This window comes from Trachypithecus francoisi, unplaced genomic scaffold (assembly GCF_009764315.1).
Source record: "Trachypithecus francoisi isolate TF-2019V2 unplaced genomic scaffold, Tfra_2.0 Lachesis_group3, whole genome shotgun sequence".
Taxonomy (NCBI): Eukaryota; Metazoa; Chordata; class Mammalia; order Primates; family Cercopithecidae; genus Trachypithecus; species Trachypithecus francoisi.
The window spans coordinates 114,782,326-114,801,064 of record NW_022681468.1 but is presented as its reverse complement, the minus strand read 5'-3'; the positions used below and the strand labels follow the sequence as shown (position 1 = coordinate 114,801,064).

Below are 18,739 nucleotides of genomic sequence, written 5' to 3'. Positions count from 1 at the left end.
CTCTGTTCTGGGAACTGGTATTGGGGGTTGGTCCAAGGGATAGGGCAGGGTGACCCAAATGTTCTGCAGCATAATGGGGTGGGGGAGTTAAGGAACCTCAGCATCTTTCAAGGCAGTCCTCAGAGGCAGGGTGAGAGCTGCCACAGAACGGAAACCAGCTCTGGGCAGGCTGTATCATGGGCACAAGAAGGGCTGTGTCAGCCCCATTTGACCAAGACAGACCCATGAGGATGGGACTGGCCTTTGTTTCCACCACAAACAAGCAAGAGACACTGTGTTCAAAGACAGAGCTTCCTGGTCTTTGCTCTCAACCACAAGTAGGCAGCTGGGCTCCAGGCAGACCACTGAGGCACACAGAGGCCTAGCACTGAGAAGGCCAGTTCTGAATCTTTTCTGTCAATGCAAATAGACTTCTCAAATTTTCTGGAAGAGGCAAAGAATAACATACTGTTCAGGCCATATCTGGACATTAAGAGTATCACTGATACACTGGAGGTCATCCAGAGAAATGAACAGGATGTGCTGGGAACCAAAACCAGAAGGACAGGTCAAAGGGGCAAGTCAATGACCCACCATGGCATTCCGTAAGTAATTAAAGCCCCACTAAAGTAGAAGAGAAAGCAGGCTTGTTCCGAGTGGTTCCTTAGGGCAGAGAGGGGACCAAGGGGTAATGCCCTGGCAAATAGTTAAAGGACAGAATAGGCTGTAAATGGTAAATCTTTTGTTCCTGGAGGAGACAAGCAGAAACCAAACAACCATGACTGGGAATGGTGGAGATGAAACGTCTGCCAAGGCAGAGGGCAGGAACAGACCTCTGAGCCCCTTTCCACCCATGTTATTCCCAAATGAACCAAAATACCATCTGAGGGGAAGAAGATTTTTCCCAACGAAGTATTCAAAGCACTTAAAACCCACTTTCTCAACTTGGACATGTCTGTGATGCCACAGGGAACGTCACAGGGAACACCATGCCAAGGGGAACGTGAGTGAGCACAGGCAGATGGAGCAGCAGCTTGGGGGTTGGTGCCCTCTCTTCAATATTAAAGCTAAGCCCTATTCATGTTGGTGTTGTTCTTTAGTATTGCTATTTAACTGCTCTTGTATTTATGCCTTCAGGACAAGGAGCGCCCTGCCTCCTGGCAAAGCTCTGAGGCCCGGATTCTGGCATCATTACAGAACAAGCATCAAAAAATGCTTGGTAAGAGTAGGCTGGTGGGGTGGACAAGGAAATCTTTGGAAGCCATTGAGAGAGAGAGAAATGTGGAAGACAAGCTGCCTCCGTTTGCTTCCCATGAAAGTCCACCCAGCCACTCCCTAGACTGGACGTCTCGGAAGCATAAGCCTCTTCTGGGCACAGCTGTAATCCAGCAGCCACCCTGAAGATTGGGTCGCAGCCCTGCCCAGCCTTCGGCACATCCTGAGGCTGCCAAACTCCAAAGCCCCAGAGAGTCTGGGGGCTACGGCTGGAAACTTCTCCCAGAAGTGAACATGGGTATCTCACAGCATCCCACGATGTGGGGTCTAAAATCCTCCATCCAGGGCCCAGAACCAGGGGCCAGCCCTGCTCCGAGGCCACAGCATCAAGACCAGCACACCTTGTTTGCCCCACTGCCTCCACCAACTCAGATCAGCCAGAAAGATCAAGAACTGGACAAAGCAGGAGAGTTGACCATCAGGTGGGTATATTGGGGGAGGGAGAGATGGAGGCACCTTCATGAGTGCCTCCCATGGGCAGCAGCCTCTGCAACTTGCTGGGAGTTCAGGGGAAGCAGGGAGTTCATGGGGCTCCTCCAGCAAAGATGAGCTCCAGGGCTGCTTGGATGTCCCCACCGGTGGCCTGCAGGGCCCGCAGGCTCAGCTCATCGTCCTGGATGCCCATGTCACGTAGCTGCTGTAGCTGGGGCTGCCACTGGCTCTGTGAAAAAATAGGAATGGGCAGAAGCTGTTAGCTGGGATCCAGTGAAGACTCACTTAGGTCTGTGCTTTCCGGGGAAGGAAAGGAAGATGGGGGAGTCCTCAGCAAAGCTGTTGATGCTGAGTTCCACAGAACATGGTACTTCTAGGAAGACTAAAAGATAGGCTTGAGGGTTAAGAGAACAAATCCAAAGTTTTACAATAAAAAAAGGAAATTCTTGGCATAAGGATCAAAAGAGAATGTACAAATTATTCACTGTCTGAATTCCAAGAGGCTAAATTACTTTCTTTCTCTTGCTATGTGTACACACACATCAGCAAGATTTTGCTCTTTATGTGATGAGTGTTACAGATTTTTTTCCCAGTTTGTTGTTAGCCTTCGGACTTTGCTTCGGTTTTTGTTTGGTTTGGTTTGCCATGCAGAAATTTTCACCTTTTTTTAAATGTTTTAAATTTTTGTGGTATATAGTACGTATATCTATTTGTGGAGTGTAAGAGATGTTTTAAATTTTTCGCTTTTACAAACTCAAAATGCAGAACTTTTATTTAATGGCTCCTGGATACTGAGTTTCGGCCAAGAAAGCCCTTTCCTACTATAAGGATTTGAAGAAATTCACCCATATCTTCTTCTAGTACTTTCATAGCTTCATTAATATCTCTATTTCATGAGATAGAGCATGAGCACAATTTAGGGAAAACAATGTTTTCAGGGATGAGCACAATTTAGGGAAAACAATGTGTTCACATGTGGGAAGAAGGCAATGCAAAGGGGAAGAAAAGCAAAGTCAAAGAGGCAGGCAGGAATGAGAACGTGGAGGGCTTTAAAAAAATCCACACAAATCAATTTGAATTCATTTTACAGGCCAGGTGGAACCAGTGAAAGCTCCTGAGCTAGGGAATAAAGTAAACAGGCATCTAGCAACAGGGGAGATGCAAAAATGGAGAAGACAAGTCTTTCACACATCCTGCTCCTATTCCCTTACTGTCCACAAGGACTACATGGAACACGGAAAATCACACAGGCTTGAACGCTATCGTTACAACTTCATGGCCTTTTGACCCCAGACAAGTTCCAGGAATGATGCTCTACCCATTGGCTTACTATGTGGAATAGAGGAAAAGAGATGTGAAGCAAACAGCTCATGCATGGAGCTGTGAACTACAATGCTGGCCCCTCAGGTCTGCCCCTTAGCTGCTAGGGTGACCTTTCCCCTCCTTAAAGCTTCCCATGAGCCAGGTGTGGTGGCTCACACCTGTAATCTAGTACTCTGGGAGGCTAAAGTGGGTGAATCACTTGAGCCCAAGAGTTCAAGAAGAGGCTGGGCAACATAGGGAGACCCCCATCTCTACAAAAAGTACAAAAAATTAGCCAGGCATGGTGGTGCATACCTGTAGTCCCTACCTCAGCTACCCAGGAGGCTGAGGTGGGAGGATCACCTGAGCCCAGGAAGTTGAGGCTGCAGTGAGTTGTGATCACACCACTGTACTCCACCCTGGAGTGAGACCCTGTCTCAATCAATCAATCAATCAATCAACGCCTCCCAGGGATCCCTGGTGACTGCTACATCAAGTCATCAAGTCTCATCTCCTCAGGTTGGCATTCAAGCCCCTCACATGTAGGTTCCTGCTCTCTTTCTCTAGCCCCATCGGCGGATCTTCTACACTGGACACTGCATCCTAGCCTCGTAGTTTTGAGTACATCACATATACCTCCACACGTGCACAAACAGGTAGCTGTCTTCACCTGGAAATCATCCCCTTCCTACCTCAAACACCCCCTCCCTGGTTAGCTAACTTCTAATTCTTCTGACAATCAGTTTAAATACCCCTCCCTCAGAAAAGTTTTATCTGACCTAGGCCCTTACTTCAAGCAGCTGGGCTTCTTGCCTTGCTGCTCCCCGGCTCAGTACCTGCCTGGTACCCCTCCATGGCAGGGATGAGAACCAGCTTGCCTCTAGCCCAGCATCTGGACTCCAGCCTAGTATATATATGCTCAGTCAATGCTCACTGAATGAATGAATGAAATGGCCATGATTAGCTAAGCCAGGTCGTCTAGGGAGTCAAGCCATGGTCAGTAGGGGCAGGAGAAGCCATAGTGACCACTGTGTATGGTCTGAGAGTGTGCCCTTGCTGGGAACACTCTGTACCTGTCCCACTGCCATGCTCCAGCTGTTCCCAGAATGAAGCATGCCAGGTGTGAAGGACCCCCAGAGAGCAAAAAAAGGATGGGCATCCAAAATAACAAGGAAGCCACATGGAAACCAGGAAGTGGGGAAGACTGACCTGAAGGCTGGGCTGCCCAGAGGCCTGAAGGGCATGCTGTAGGGCTTGGCTGAAGAGATCATTGGTGATGGGTGTCCCTGACTGGACACCAGAGGACATTGGTGAGGTCCCTGAGGAATGGCCCTAGAGACAAATCAGTGGTGAGTGCCACCCTCAGAGCCATCTCAATCTTATAGCAGATACTCGCTGTTGTCCTATCACCCCATAGTGCTCCTGAGGTACCCAACTTCTGCCTCCCAACAAAGACCTGCCATGAGACAACCAAAAAAAGGTACCTAGAAACTCTCAATGTGGGCAGGAAAGGTTCCATTCTTTTCTGCACTGAGCCCCTTGTCCCAACCTAGGACCCCAGCACTGGGAGAGATGGCCTTGAAAGCTGAAGTGACTTGTTACCCAGAAATGCTTAAGCTGGTAGTGTCTGCTCCCTGTCAGGGATGAGGAAGGGCGTATTGTGTGAGGGGAGAGTCTTCTGAACTAACAGGAGGGACTACTCAGGACCATGTTAAAATCTAGACCTCTGAGTCCTCAAGGCAAGTGAAGGGGAGGTCGCTTAAGCTGCAGTAAGAAATCCCCACCAGGAGTCCAGGGTTCAGCTTAAACTAGATCTAGCACCAGGGTCAGCAAAGGCAAATCTATTCTACTGCTGGGGAGCTTGTTCCTTGGGGACCCAGCCTTGATCTTCTAGGCCCTGTCTTCATACCTGGGTGCCAGGAGTTGGTGTGTGAGAGCTGCTCTCTGGAGTGCTGGCCAGGGCCAGGGCGGTGGCCAGCTCACTCTGGGTGATGGGCCGAGGCCCAGCAGCTCCACTGTACCCCAGGGAGGCTGGGCGGGAGCTGGGCGTACTGCTAGAGGGTGTGGACCTGGAGTTCTAGAGAAAGAAGACACTCAGAATCAGGCAAGCAGTACTATGAAACTTCCAGATGAACTTCACCCACCTCCAGGAATAGTTATTGGGGAAACTCTTAAGCTCCCAGGTTCAGAAAGGAATCCCAAAGCAGAAATAGTATGACATGGTCTTGGCCCCCCAATGGCCTATGTCCACCTCCCAGCCTTGGGAGTGCCAGGTCCCAGGATGCAGCTCATTCCCAGCACCATCTCCCCCAAATGGCAGGCAGGCAGTCCACTTACTGGGTGAAAGTCGTCCTCATCATCCGAGAGCCCTTCAAACAGGAAGCCACCTGGAGGAGGACGAACAGATTTCAGGAGGAAGAACAGAAAGGCACAGGCGCAGCTCCAGAATCTTAGCTCAAGTTACTCTCCAAATTCATATTTTCATCTCTCCCCTTGGAAAATTACAGGACAGATGCACTTCCTGACTCAAACCGAGAGTTCCCAAGGAACGCCCTCTGCCAACGCTATACATAGCTGCTGAGTAAAGCAAATTCCTGGGCCACTGCCGGCTCCTAAGGGGCCCATATTACGCTATTCAGGGGCTCACCTGGCATATCCCGGTATGAGCTGGAGGGCATGCTCCGGGAAGAGGAGTCAGTCCCTGGCATCGGGGCACTGCCTGCTACTGAGTGCAGAACCAGGACAATGGCATTGACGAGGGCTGGGTGAGCAGGCACCAACCTAGGACAGAAGCAGGAAGAAACCCAAGGGTGACTCCAAAAGAGCACCCTCGACCACGACAAGAGTTCTGGGTGCCCTCTCACAACAATGCAGCCACCTGTGCCTGCCCTCAAATTCCTCAGTCTTCAGCATCTTCCGCCAGGAAGATTTATCTTCCTGCTGATCTGCCCCCAGCAACAGGAGCAAGGCCTTCAATTCCTGGGTCCACTGCAGATTCTTCACCCTCTCCGTAGGCAAGGCATGATGGGAAAGGTGCAGCCTGGGAGGCTCAGGGTTCTGGCCTGAGCACATGAGGAGCCTCTGGTCTAGGCACCACTACTACATCAGGCAACCCTGGACAAGTCCCTTCTCTTCTCAGGGTGTGGCTGTTTTCTTCACTTGCAAAATGAGGACATGTCCTTTGCAGCTTTGACACTTTATGGATCTGTACACCTGCTTCTCCTTTCACCAGTTTAAAATCCTTGGAAAGCTCCCTAATTTCTACCAAATGAAACCTAAACTGAGCCTGGCAGGCAAGATCCTTTCCCTCAGAATCCTGCTTCCTCCCAACACTCTTGACAAAAGCCCTGCTCTTGCGCTTTGCTCTTTCTCACCCCCAACATATTTAGAGGGTAGACTTGGTGACAGACTATGGATGGGCTCCCAGAGCAGACTGTAGGGTGACAATTAGCACATGAGGAGAGAGAAGGTACCCTCTAATAGGACAGGTACACTTACGTATCAAGCATATTGGGATCAGCAAAGACAGAGAAGAGGTCCTTGTCCTGGAGAACCCCTGAAAAAGAGCAGAGCTCACCTCAGGGAAAGGAAATCAGCCAGATCCACGAGGGAGAAGAGGCTTTGTGTCTCAGAGCAACCAGCTCAACAGGGACATAGGACAACAAGCCAATCTTCATCAGAAGTAGAGGAAACAAAGCACCAAGCAACACAATTCAGGTACTCCCGATTTTGCTCTAAGGAGGATGGTCCCCAGCTCTCCACCTCCCCCTGCACTTCAGTCACATCACAGACTGGGTACCAACACACCTGTCTCTTTCTCCCGTATCTCTGGGCTCTTCCCTTACTCAAGGTGTGCAAGACACCTTCCCTGATTGCTGTGATGTGGGCTAACTGCTGTCCTCATTTGGCATCCTCATACCCTTATTTACGATGTTAGTTAGGCCATTATCTCTCTGTGGGACTGAGAGCTCTTAAAGTGCTGGGTATATCAAACACACCTTGATTAGTCTCCCTCTTCCCACAAGACCAGTCATTCTTCAAAAGATAGTCTAAGTCTCTTTAGAAGAACTGTCTTCTCCTGTTTTCTCCTTTTCCGACAACTCCTATTTCCGCAAATTCAGTCCTGCACTTACCAAGAGCAATGGGGTCACTGCTGAGGCCTGGGGTGGCCACAATGATCTGATCCAGAGATTCCTTATTGCTGAGCATCTTAAAGACCTGCAGGAGAAATGGGGAGGGCTGAGCACTCCAACCAGCTCAATGCACTCATCAAATGCCCACATTGTGCTGAGGACTTCCTCCCTTTAAGTGCTTGCATGTACATCACCACAATGGAACAATAGCCCCGGAAACAGATGAACCTCTTTTTGGTCTAAGATCGTAGCTTACTAGAGGGGAAACAAACAATTAAAAAAAAGAAAAGAAAAAAAAAGGCAAGACCACAGTAAACCTTCAAATCTCTGTGCTCCTTTTCCCCACCTACAGTTTAATGCTTCCAAAATAAAAGCTCTCATTACAAGCCCGGTAACAAAGGTTTCTCTAGGTTCCAAAAGTCCTTTTCAATCTCTGTACAATTACTATTTCATATTTGTATATATTGCTAAGTTCACAGCTGTACTAATTTTGCCTCTCAACTCTCCTACAGAAAGACATCAGCCCACTTCCCCAGTAAGGACATCTAGGTCAAGGGGCGATAAGCAGGCAGTTCAGCCAAAGTCAAAGAACAAGGTCCAGCAGAAACAGTATGTGGATCTTTTGGCTGTCACCATACGGGCAGCTTGTATGATTATCATTAGAGGGAATCAACAATGCCTGACTGAGACAGGCTCTTTGGGGAAAGACAGGGCTCTACTGAGGCCCACAGACATGGCAAAAACTCCCCAAGGAACTCTTGGTTGTCATGGAAACGGGCTTCCAGCTCCCACTCCACACCACTCGCCAGCCAGCGTTCACACCCTCTCCTACAGTCCTGGCTGGGGGCCGTGGCACACACTCACCGCTTCCCTGTAAGAGGAGCTGCTGTGCAGGGCAGTGTGCAGCACCCGGAACTCTCTCATGGCAGCCACTTTGTCCACAGGTTCTGGCGGACAAGACACTCAGAGTTACCCTACAGCACAGGCCCTGTCTCTTCCACAGACATGGTAACATCATTTCAGCATGTGCCAAGGAGCAGCCTGGTCTGTGCATTCCCTTCCCTCATTACCCCTTAAGAATGTGAGTGCCCACTCAGAAAAACCCATTTGTGCCACGGATGTGAAAACTGCTAGTAAGCATCTTTACATTCGCTTGTAAGCATCTTCCACAGATAAAACAAACAAATTCAACTTGTGGCAGAGGAGAATCTTACCACATGAAAAATAGTGCTCTGATCAACATCCCACTGCAGGAATTCCAGACTAATACCATTTGGTTGTTGGTGTTTTTGCCTTTGTTTTTCAGACACAATCTCATCTCTTGCCCAGGCCAGAGTACAGTGGCGCAGTCTCGGCTCTCTGCAACCTCCACCTCCCTGGTTGAAGCGACTCTCGTGCCTCAGCCTCCCGAGTAGCTGTGATTACAAGTGTGCAATTATCCACTCCTGGATAATTTTTGCATTTTTAGTAGACACAGGGTTTCACCATATTGGTCAGACTGGTCTCAAACTCCTGACCTCAAGTGATCCAGTGCCTCGGCTTCCCAAAGTGCTAGGATTACAGGCGTGAGCCACCATGCCCCGCCCTGGGTCACACTTTTTAAAGTATGGTTATCCTCCTGAAGGACCACTACTTGTGACTGTACTGACTGTGTACTGCCCAACTCCAGGGGCACCACTCCCAAAGCAAGGTGAATAGCACTCCTGGGGTTCAGTGTGGCAACCACATCCTTATCGACAGTCCTGATCATGAGGCTGTCTTTTGAAAAATAGTCACCGTAAGTAAATTACCTAATTTATTCATTCAACAAACATGTACTAAGCATTTACTCCATGCCTGACTTTGGACAGGGAACTAGAATGTGAAAAATAAGAACCCCTGCCGTCAAGAAACTCTTACGGCAGTAGGAGAAATGAGACTACATCAAACACACAATTACAAAATGCCACGCTGAGGACCTCAACAGAGATGTGGATCCCAGCTAGGGCACCAGGAACACAAAGGCAGACAGCCACCACTGAGAGGGAGGGTAAAGACAGAGAGCTGCCTCCCAGAGGAGACCATTTGAAATGGGTATCAAAGAGAGAGCCGATATTTACTGGGGGGTGAAGGTATTCCAAGCCTAAATGAGAACATGTGCAAAGGCATGGGAGAATAAAAGAATGTGGTGCTTTGAACAAACAGCAAGTCATTCTTTGTGGCTGCAGCTTGGGGTACACATCCCAGCTCAAACAGCAGGCTAATAAAGTGAGGTCCTGAAGGGATTTGTAACCTGCCATGGAGAACCACCAAAGGGATCCAGCTGGGAAGACAGACAACAATGGGTTCTCCTCCTACAGATCCTAATCTGTAGAAGAACACGAAATGTGATTCCTTTGTGAAGAAAAGCACTCAAGGAGAAAATATCTAAAACACTGTTACAAGACAGTTTCTTCACAGATCTAAGAGTTTATTGTAACCTTCCAATAAAAAGGTCATTTGTTTCAAAAATAATCCTCCAGGTAGAAGGTGGGAGGAAAAGGACTCTTAATATCTTAAGCCAGTATTCAGCTAAGAGTCATGGCTGTCACTGTAAGATCTCTGAGCTAAATTCATCCTTTGAAAGTGGAAGGCAGCCAGCCCAGCGGAAATGGTTTTCCTCTTGAGCCAGGAAAACCCCTGGTCCATATCCCAGCTCTTGCATTCACTTTCTAAGTAGCTGACCTTGAATAAATGCCTTTCTAACCCTTTTCTTCCTCCATAAGATGCTAATGCTGTTACTTACCCTGCAGGGCCACTGTAATGATTAAATGAGGTATAAAAGGGAAAAAACCTGGCTCACAAAAGCCACAAATGTTATTTTCCTTCTGTTAATGCCCTCCAGCCAAAGAGCTGAGGGTCATATCTGTATTTAAACTAGTTGGGTGTACTGCTCAGTACAGAGAGAAGAATGAACACCATAGGAAACCATCGGCTGTCTCAGTAAGAGGATATTAGAAAGGACTTCTTGGTTTTTTTTTTTTTTTGAGACAGAGTTTCGCTCTTGTTGCCCAGGCTAGAGTACAATGGCATGATCTTGGCTCATGGCAACCTCTGCCTCCCGGGTTCAACCGATTCTCCTGCCTCAGTCTCTCAAGTAGCTGGGATTACAGGCATGCACCACCATGCCCAGCTTATTTTTTATTTTGAGTAGAGACGGGGTTTCTCCATGTTGGTCAGGCTTGTCTCGAACTCCCAATCTCAGGTGATCCGCCCGCCTCGGCCTCCCAAAGTGCTGGATTACAGGCATGAGCCGCTGAGCCCAGCCAGAAAGGGCTTCTTACACGATTTTGGCTTTGTCTGGGTGATTTGGGGAAAAATTTAAAGAAGTAAGGTTTTACTCCGGATAGGATGCTTTTGGCAGTGGGAGTGATTTTATAATTGAGTATTTTAATAACTCTTACCTAGAAGGAAGGAAAACTAGAGCAAGGTGGAAGCTGTAATTGGCAAAGAAGCAGCTATTACTCTCATCAGCCAAGATAGAAAGATACTTGGTCACTTTTGTGATTTGGATAATGCTCATGTTTTTGTCTCGGTTCAGCAATGATAGGGATCTTGTTTTTGTCTTAATCCATAGTGGTCTCAGAGTGGCCTTGACTGATACTGGGGATCTGTACAATTGTTCATGTTCCCCAAAAGGACTCCAAGGCCAGGCTGTGAGTGCCAGGCCAACCTCTGGATGTCAGGAACTCCGTTCCTCTTTCTCACTTCCCATCAGGGTATGAAAGACATTTTTGTCTTTTACGGTTATAACTGAAAGGGGGGTAAATTTCAAACTGATAACTAGTCACAGCAATCATGAACATTATAAAAAGATGTCAACCTGCCAGTTTAACAAAGCTAATCTCTTTTACACAGCTTAGCTTTATTCTTGGAGAGGCTTTTAAAACACACATGCAAAATTTAAATCATGAATTCCAAGCACCTTCTATTTATAAACCAAAAAGGCATCCGAGGCTTTGTATATTTTCTCCAAGAGCTATTTAAATACTCTTTGAATATCTTCAGGAAAATAAATTACCAGTATAGCAAGAGCAGTTAGCTGACTGAACAAATCACCACCTGAGGCAGTTTGTAGGAAGATTTGTTAACAAGGGAACAAACTGGGGCATTAGGAAAGTGCCAAAAGTTTCCAGTTTTTTCTAATGAGAACAACAATAATAAAAGGATACAAAGTTTACTTTGTATCACTGAAAAATAAACTGTTAAAAGAGTTTAAGCAGACACGGCCGGGCGCGGTGGCTCAAGCCTGTAATCCCAGCACTTTGGGAGGCCGAGACGGGCGGATCACAAGGTCAGGAGATCGAGACCATCCTGGCTAACACGGTGAAACCCCGTCTCTACTAAAAAATACAAAAAATTAGCCGGGCGTGGTGGCGGGCGCCTGTGGTCCCAGCTACTTGGGAGGCTGAGGCAGGAGAATGGCGTGAACCCGGGAGGCGGAGCTTGCAGTGAGCTGAGATCCGGCCACTGTACTCCAGCCTGGGCGACAGAGCAAGACTCTGTCTCAAAAAAAAAAAAAAAAAAAAAAAAAAGAGTTTAAGCAGACACAAACTCACTATCCCATTAGGAAAAAACAGTGGATGACAAACTTAGAAAGTGAAGAAACAGTCAGGAATGGTGCCTGTACTTTGGGAGGCTGAGGTGGGGCGGATGGCTTGGGTCAGGAGTTCGAGACCAGGCTGACCAACATGGAGACACCCCGTCTCTACTAAAAATACAAAAATTAGCTGGGCGTAGTGGCACATATCTGTAATCCCAGCTACTCAGGAGGCTGAGGCATGAGAATCACTTGAACCCGGGAGGTGGAGGCTGTAGTGAGCCAAGATCAAGATTGTGCCACTGCACTCCAGCCTGGGCAACAGAGTGAGACTCTGTCTCAAAAAAAAAACAAAAACCAAAAAACAAAGTGGAGAAACAAATCTCCCATTAGTGATACCAGCAGTAAGAAGGTCAAAATTGGACTCTGTTTATCAGCATGGTCTAATCCAATAAGTAATAAAGATATCATTTATCATCAGCTTAGTAAATCATCCCTTTGTTCCACCCAGGCTTGTGTCTCAAGAACACATAGACCTTTCCCTTGCAGATATTACAGAAACTCTGCCTGCTTAAGGGCTGACTCTCACTCACCTGGTTTCTGATCAGGTTCGGGCCAGGACTTTCGCAGAACATGGACGGTGGACCCAGGTTGAATGCCATAGAAGTCAAGTGTCTGGTCATCTTTTAGCTTCCGACCACAGTAGATCAGATCTAAAAAAAGAACTGTCCACTTACATTTTGCTCCTCAAAACAAATTCAGATGGTTTTTGTTCCCTGAGAAACTTATTTTGATTGGATAGATACCTGGAGCATGATACATGTTTTAAAAGATACTCTTATTTAATAACTTAATACTTTTTTTTTTTTCTGAAACAGGGTCTTACTCTGTTGCCCAGGCTTGAGTGCAATGGCACCATCACGGTTCACTGCAGCCTCAACCTCCTGGGCTCAAGCAATTCTCCCGCCTCAGCCTCCTGAGTAGCTGGGACTATGGGCACATGCCACCACACCCCGCTAATTTTTGTAGTTTTTTGTAGAGATAGGGTTTTGCCATGTTGCCCAGACTAGTCTCTTAACTCCTGGGCTCAAGGGATCCTCCTGCCTTAGCCTCACAAAGTGCTGGGATGACACGCGTGAGCCACCACGTCTAGCCAATTAAATATATTTTAACAACTATTTGCAAATATAAACTCATAAAACGGACTTACATAGAATCTGGCCAGATATGGTGGCTCACGCCTATAATCCCAGCACTTTTGGAGCCTGGCCAACATGGCGAAACCCTGTCTCTACTAAAAATACAAAAATTAGGGCCAGGCACGGTGGCTCACACCTGTAATCCCAGCACTTTGGGAGGCCGAGGTGGGTGGATCACCTGAGGTCAGGAGTTCAAGGCCAGTCTGGCCAAGATGGTGAAACCTCATCTCTACCACAAATACAAAAATTAGCCAGGCATGGTGGAAGACGCCTGTAATCCCAGCTACTCAGGAGGCTGAGGCAGGAAAATTGCCTGAACCTGGGAGAGAGAGGTTACAATGAGCTGAGATCGTGCCACTGCACTCCAGCCTGGGTCACAGAGCGAGACTCCGTCTCAAAAAAAAAACAGGATTCACATAGAATCTATCCATAGAAAAGCTCTAGAGTTTAACATTGTGAAGACTGCCCAATTTAAATCAATGGAAAAACAACAAAACAGGATGAACCCAATCCAGGTATGACTGAAAACATCTTTTTTGCCAGTTGGATCCTTTAGCTATTATAAATTACCTTTCCAGTATAATTTAATTATATTTAAATTCCTCCCTCCTCCACCTGGACTGCTCACGTCATTTTCATTTTCCTTTTTACTGCCTTTTTTTTAACCAATCAACCAAGCAAATCCTCCTAATCATCCCTTAAGACCTACCTCAAATATACTGAGGAGCCTCCCCTGACCAACTTCTCCTTCCCTAACTCACCCCAAACGTCTGTTCTTTCAGAAAAAGAATTCACAACGTTGGCCGGGAGCGGTCGCTCATGCCTGTAATTCCAGCAGTTTGGGAGGCCAAGGTGGGCAGATCACAAGGTCAAGAGTTCAAGACCAGCCTGGCCAACATGGTGAAACCCCATGTCTCTGCTAAAAATATAAAAATTAGCTGGGCATGGTGGCACATGTCTGTAATCCCAGTTACTTGGGAGGCTGAGGCAGGAGAATTGCTTGAACTGGGACCCGGGAGACAGAGGTTGCAGTGAGCTGCAATCGCAAAACTGCAGTCCAGCCTGGGCTACAGAGCAAGACTTCGTCTAAAAAATAAATTTAAAATAATAATAATAGGCCGGGCGCGGTGGCTCAAGCCTGTAATCCCAGCACTTTGGGAGGCCGAGATGGGCGGATCACGAGGTCAGGAGATCGAGACCATCCTGGCTAACACGGTGAAACCCCGTCTCTACTAAAAATACAAAAAAACTAGCCGGGCGAGGTGGCGGGCGCCTGTAGTCCCAGCTACTCGGGAGGCTGAGGCAGGAGAATGGCGTAAACCTGGGAGACGGAGCTTGCAGTGAGCTGAGATCTGGCCACTGCACTCCAGTCCGGGCGACAGAGCGAGACTCCGCCTCAAAAAAAATAATAATAAAATAAAATAATAATAATAAATAAATAAATAAATAAAATAAGACAATGTCATAAAGAACCTGGTGATAAAGTAGTTCAGTATAATACATGGCTGAAAATGGCAACCCATAGTTTCATTATATGATTTGTGTTTCTATTTACCCAACACTCACGTCCCTGGAGTGTTAACATTATGAGGCAACAAATCCCAAGCCCTTACTTTACTCTTGTAATTCCAGAAGTATCCTCCCCTAAAAGAGATCAGAGCAGCAGCCCAACCCCATTCCAGAGAGACTCACCAATCAGCTCAGGGTCTGGAACAGACTCCTGGAGTTTACCAGCAATAAGCTGCTTCAGAAATGAAATACTATAGCCCCCAAGCGAGTATTCTCCCAGTTCTGTCTCTGGCAACCGAAGAATAGACTTTGGAGCAAGTGGCTGGTCAGCCAGCTTCACCGCCAGGTGCCAGTCTGAGAGAGACATCCTCTCTCTTTCGCGCTCTCTCTTTCTCCCTGTAAAAGAACAAAGCCTCAGTGGTTAAAAGACAGACCACCACCCTACTCCACCCCCACCCACCAAAGGGTTGAATAAAAGACAATTCAACGTGACACTCTTGAAGAAGCACAGGGTGCACCATCAGGAGGCCAGAACTAGAATCTGGGGTTCTCTCTCTACTCATACTGTGATGGACAGCTCTCTAGGCCTCAGTTTCTTCATCCCTAATGTGGACATAAAAACGCCATCCAACCTAATAGTAATGTTATGAAAGAGATCATCTAACCCTCTCCCTTCTGTATGGTCCTTTTCCCAATTTTCTTCAACTCTTGTTTGAACCAGTAGAACAGCCTTATAACAAGTTCCCTAACTCTTGCCTCTCCCTATCAAATATCTATGCTGCCACTTAACAACCCATCATTCTAAAACACAGATCTGATCAAGTCACTTCTTTGCTTAGAACTCTTCCAATGTCGGGCTGGGTGCAGTGACTCATGCCTGTAATACTAGCACTTTGGGAGGTCTAGACAGGCGGACTGCCTGAGCTCAGGAGTTTGAGACCAGCCTGGCCAACATGGTGAAACTCATCTCTACTAAAAATACAAAAATTAGCCGGGCATGGTAGTGCACACCTGTAGTCCCAGCTACTCAGAAGGCTGAGGTTGCAGTGAGCCAAGATCTCACTTCACTGTACTCCAGCCTGGGTGACATGAGACTCTGTCGCAAAAAATAAATAAATAAAAATTTAAAAAAGCAACCCAGAGGCGGTGGCTCACACGTGTAATCCTAGCACTTTGGGAGGCCGAGGCGGCCGAACACTTAAGATGAGGTGTTCGAAACCAGCCTGGCCAACATAGTGAAACTACGTCTCTACTGTAATAGAAAAAAATTAGTCAGGCATGGTGGCAGGCGCTTGTAACCAATCCCAGCTACTTGGGAGGCTGAGGCAGGAGAATTGCTTGAATCTGGGAGGCGGAGGTTGCAGTGAGTCGAGGTTGCAGTGAGTCGAGGTTGCAGTGAGTCGAGATAGCGCCACTGCCCTCCAGCTTGGGCGACAGAGACTTCGTCCCCGCCCTCCACCAAAAAAGACATCTTCCAATGCCTCCAAACCATCTATATAAATTAAGTATAAACTTCATCGCCTGGCTTACAAAACTCCCTACCAGGCTCCTTCCCCAACAGAGCCCTACCCTTCCAGGGGCCTCCACAACATATAAGTACACACTCATAACAAAGCTCTCCCCTATTTTACACCTCTGCTCATCTAACTCTGCAAGTAATTTCTCTTCCCTTTTTGGCCTCTTAGCAAACTCCTACCGAAACCAACAGATTCAACAACTTCAGTCCCCTCTCTTTCCTCTGTTGTTCCCACATCCCCTCAGAACAAAAGGGCTACAAATATCTGCCTGCTCCCTCCTCCACCCCAATTCTTGAAGGCTCTTGGAAACAAAAGACTAAAGTTTTCCTCATCCTTGTCCCCACACCTGGCATATATGGACCCCAGAAAATAAATCAGAAACTCTTACGGCGGAAGAATCTTGCAAAGCAAGATAAGTTCTTGTTATAGTCATCATTATTGCTTCCAAAGAGACCTCTGGTAGGGAAGAGGAAAGAAAAGGCTGTGAAGCTGCCTAGCAGACCTTAAAGCATCCTCAAGGTACCTTCCACCTCAAGTTTATGCCAGAAGGAGGTCGTTTTATATACCATGTCTCACTTAATCCTCACAACGGTTCCCTGCGGCAGGCATTAGCCACATTTTAAGGATGAGGGAACCAAGACTCAGTAAAGTCACTGGCCCAAGGTCACAGATCGCTAGCAATGGGGCAGGGGCACATATCTGGTGGCGACCTCACCGCTCCAGTGGGACCAGCTAATTAGCTGACACACATCGAGCCCGCGCTGCCCAGGGACCCAGCGCCCTCACCCGTCCCGCGGAAGGAACCCGGCCGCACTGCCGCCGGTGTAAACACTCACTCTGGCCCTCTAGCCGGAAACCGGAAATTCCGCGCTGCATTCTGGGAGTTGTAGTTCCCGCTGTGGCCCCCGCCCCCTTATAGACAGCCTAGTTGCAAGGCTTCCGGTTCTCGGGGAGGGCGTGGCTTCCGCGCTCTTTGAAATGACCGGCGCCCGGGTCTCTTGGTGCTTTAGTTGGAGAGGGTCGCATTTCCAGTCATTCTTCAGCCTGGTGATTCCCGCGCTCCCCTGAGGAGCTTATGAAGTACGTCGGTTCTGCCAGGTTGGAACGCGCTGCTGGACACTCGGCCGTAAGGCGGATCCTGAATCCCCTCCCACTTCGACCCTTCCCTCCAGAAGGACCGGTTCCCAAGAGGCCTCTTAAGACACATCCCAGGGGTTTCCCACGGCCCTCACGATGAAAACTGCTGTCCGCTGGTGCTGGCAGCCTCTTCTGTGCTCCTCGCCGCTGACTTCCTGCGGCGGGCCTACCTGTGGAGGCATACCGGGAACCGGACGTTGACCCCCTCCAAAAGTTGGGTCCTTGAAGAGAGCTACTAACTTGGGTTCCTGATACACCCTCTACATGCAGTGGTGAAGCTTATCTAACAGTCATTCATAGAATCAGTTTGGGGAGGGGAATTTTCGCTGAACGCTCATAGAGAAACTGTGTTTTAGGTAACTGAGAAAGTTCTGCATGGTTAAAATTGAACAGAACTTTTTTTGCACAGAAATTAGGATACTGAAGAAAGACTACCTCTGATTGGACTCTTCTCAAGGAATTAATAATTCAAGAACTAAGGAAAGAAAGAAGTGATTATATGAAAATACTGAAGTTGATCGTAGCAACTGAAGGCTGATCCTGTGTGGGCAAATGTAAATGCTGAATTCCCACATTCCAATGTACGGCCTGGGATTAGGGCAGCAATTGAGCAGGGTAATGTTACTGAGAGCAAACAGATCGCAGGGTCTGAGAAGGCCTAACATTAAAGGCGGATCACCCCTCTGTTCTCATAAGTTATGTGGGGGGTTTTTGAAATGACTTTCACTGTCTTCAGGGAGTTTATCTTCGTGTATGTTGTGGGCATATTAGGAACCCAAGGCTGTTCCCAAAGTCTCCCTTTCCCATCCTACCCATTTTTAGATACACCCACTCTTTCAGTAATCCTTCCTAACCAGATCTTTAGACTCCTTCCTCTCCTAAGTTACTTGCACCTGAGCTCCATAATTTATCAAAATTATATATTATGAATACTTTCCTCAGTTCATGATTTTTTTTTAACTCTTAATGGTATTAGATAATTTAATTTCATTAAAAAAAAATTTGTTTTGAGACGGAATATTACTCTGTCGCCCAGGTTGGGTTGGAGTGCACTAGTGGCTGATCTCGGCTCCCTGCACCCTCCGCCTCCCGAGTTCAAGAGATTCTCATGCCTCAGCCTCCCGAGGAGCTGGGACTACAGGCACCTGCCACCATGCCCGGCTAATTTTTGTTTTTTTTAGTAGAGACGGGGTTTCACCACGTTGTCCAGGCTGGTCTCAAACTCCTGACCTCAGGTGATCCACCTGCTTTGGCCTCCCAAAGTGCAGGGATTACAGGCGGGAGCCACCACGCCCGGCCTGATATTTTGTTTTGATGGTTAGTGCCTTTTGTGTCCTATGTAAGAAATCTTTGCCTGCCCTCGTTGTGAAGATATTACCCTAGTTTTTCTTCCGTGTTATTTTATCTTTCACATTTAGGTCTATGATTAATTTCACATTAATCTTTGTATATGATAGGAGTTAGACATCAAGATTCTTCTCTTCCATATGGGTGTACAGTTGATCCAGCACTATTTAAAAATTTTGTTCCCACTGAATTTCAGTGGCAGCTTTGTCATAAATCCGGTGACTGTGTATGTCTGGGTCAATTTTTGACTCTATTCTGTGCCATGGGTGTATTTTTCTGTCATTGTGCCAATATCACACGTCTTGATTTCTATAACTTTAGAGTAGATCTTGATATCTGCTAGCCTTTTTC

At 47.5% G+C, this 18,739-nt stretch overlaps 1 protein-coding gene across 7 annotated transcripts; it reads right to left on the bottom strand.

Annotated features, from left to right (window-relative positions):
* Window positions 1–1,660: 1,660 nt before the first annotated feature.
* UBL7 (ubiquitin like 7) lies at window positions 1,661–16,781 on the bottom strand. Of its 7 annotated transcripts, none has more exons than XM_033189388.1 (12): window positions 16,691–16,707; window positions 16,293–16,360; window positions 14,571–14,783; window positions 12,273–12,392; window positions 7,986–8,068; window positions 7,122–7,206; window positions 6,487–6,544; window positions 5,636–5,769; window positions 5,326–5,375; window positions 4,898–5,065; window positions 4,198–4,320; window positions 1,661–1,915 (listed from the first exon to the last, which is right to left on the bottom strand). In XM_033189388.1, exons 3-12 carry the CDS (start codon window positions 14,752–14,754, stop codon window positions 1,778–1,780), a joined length of 1,143 nt encoding a protein of 380 aa, XP_033045279.1. In that variant the 5' UTR covers window positions 14,755–14,783; window positions 16,293–16,360; window positions 16,691–16,707; the 3' UTR covers window positions 1,661–1,777. The 7 variants fall into 7 exon arrangements, with proteins under 7 accessions (XP_033045279.1, XP_033045278.1, XP_033045281.1 ...); XM_033189387.1 differs by lacking the exon at window positions 16,691–16,707 and adding an exon at window positions 16,620–16,641; XM_033189390.1 differs by lacking the exon at window positions 16,691–16,707 and adding an exon at window positions 15,332–15,343 and having other exon boundaries at window positions 16,262–16,355.
* Window positions 16,782–18,739: the final 1,958 nt, after the last annotated feature.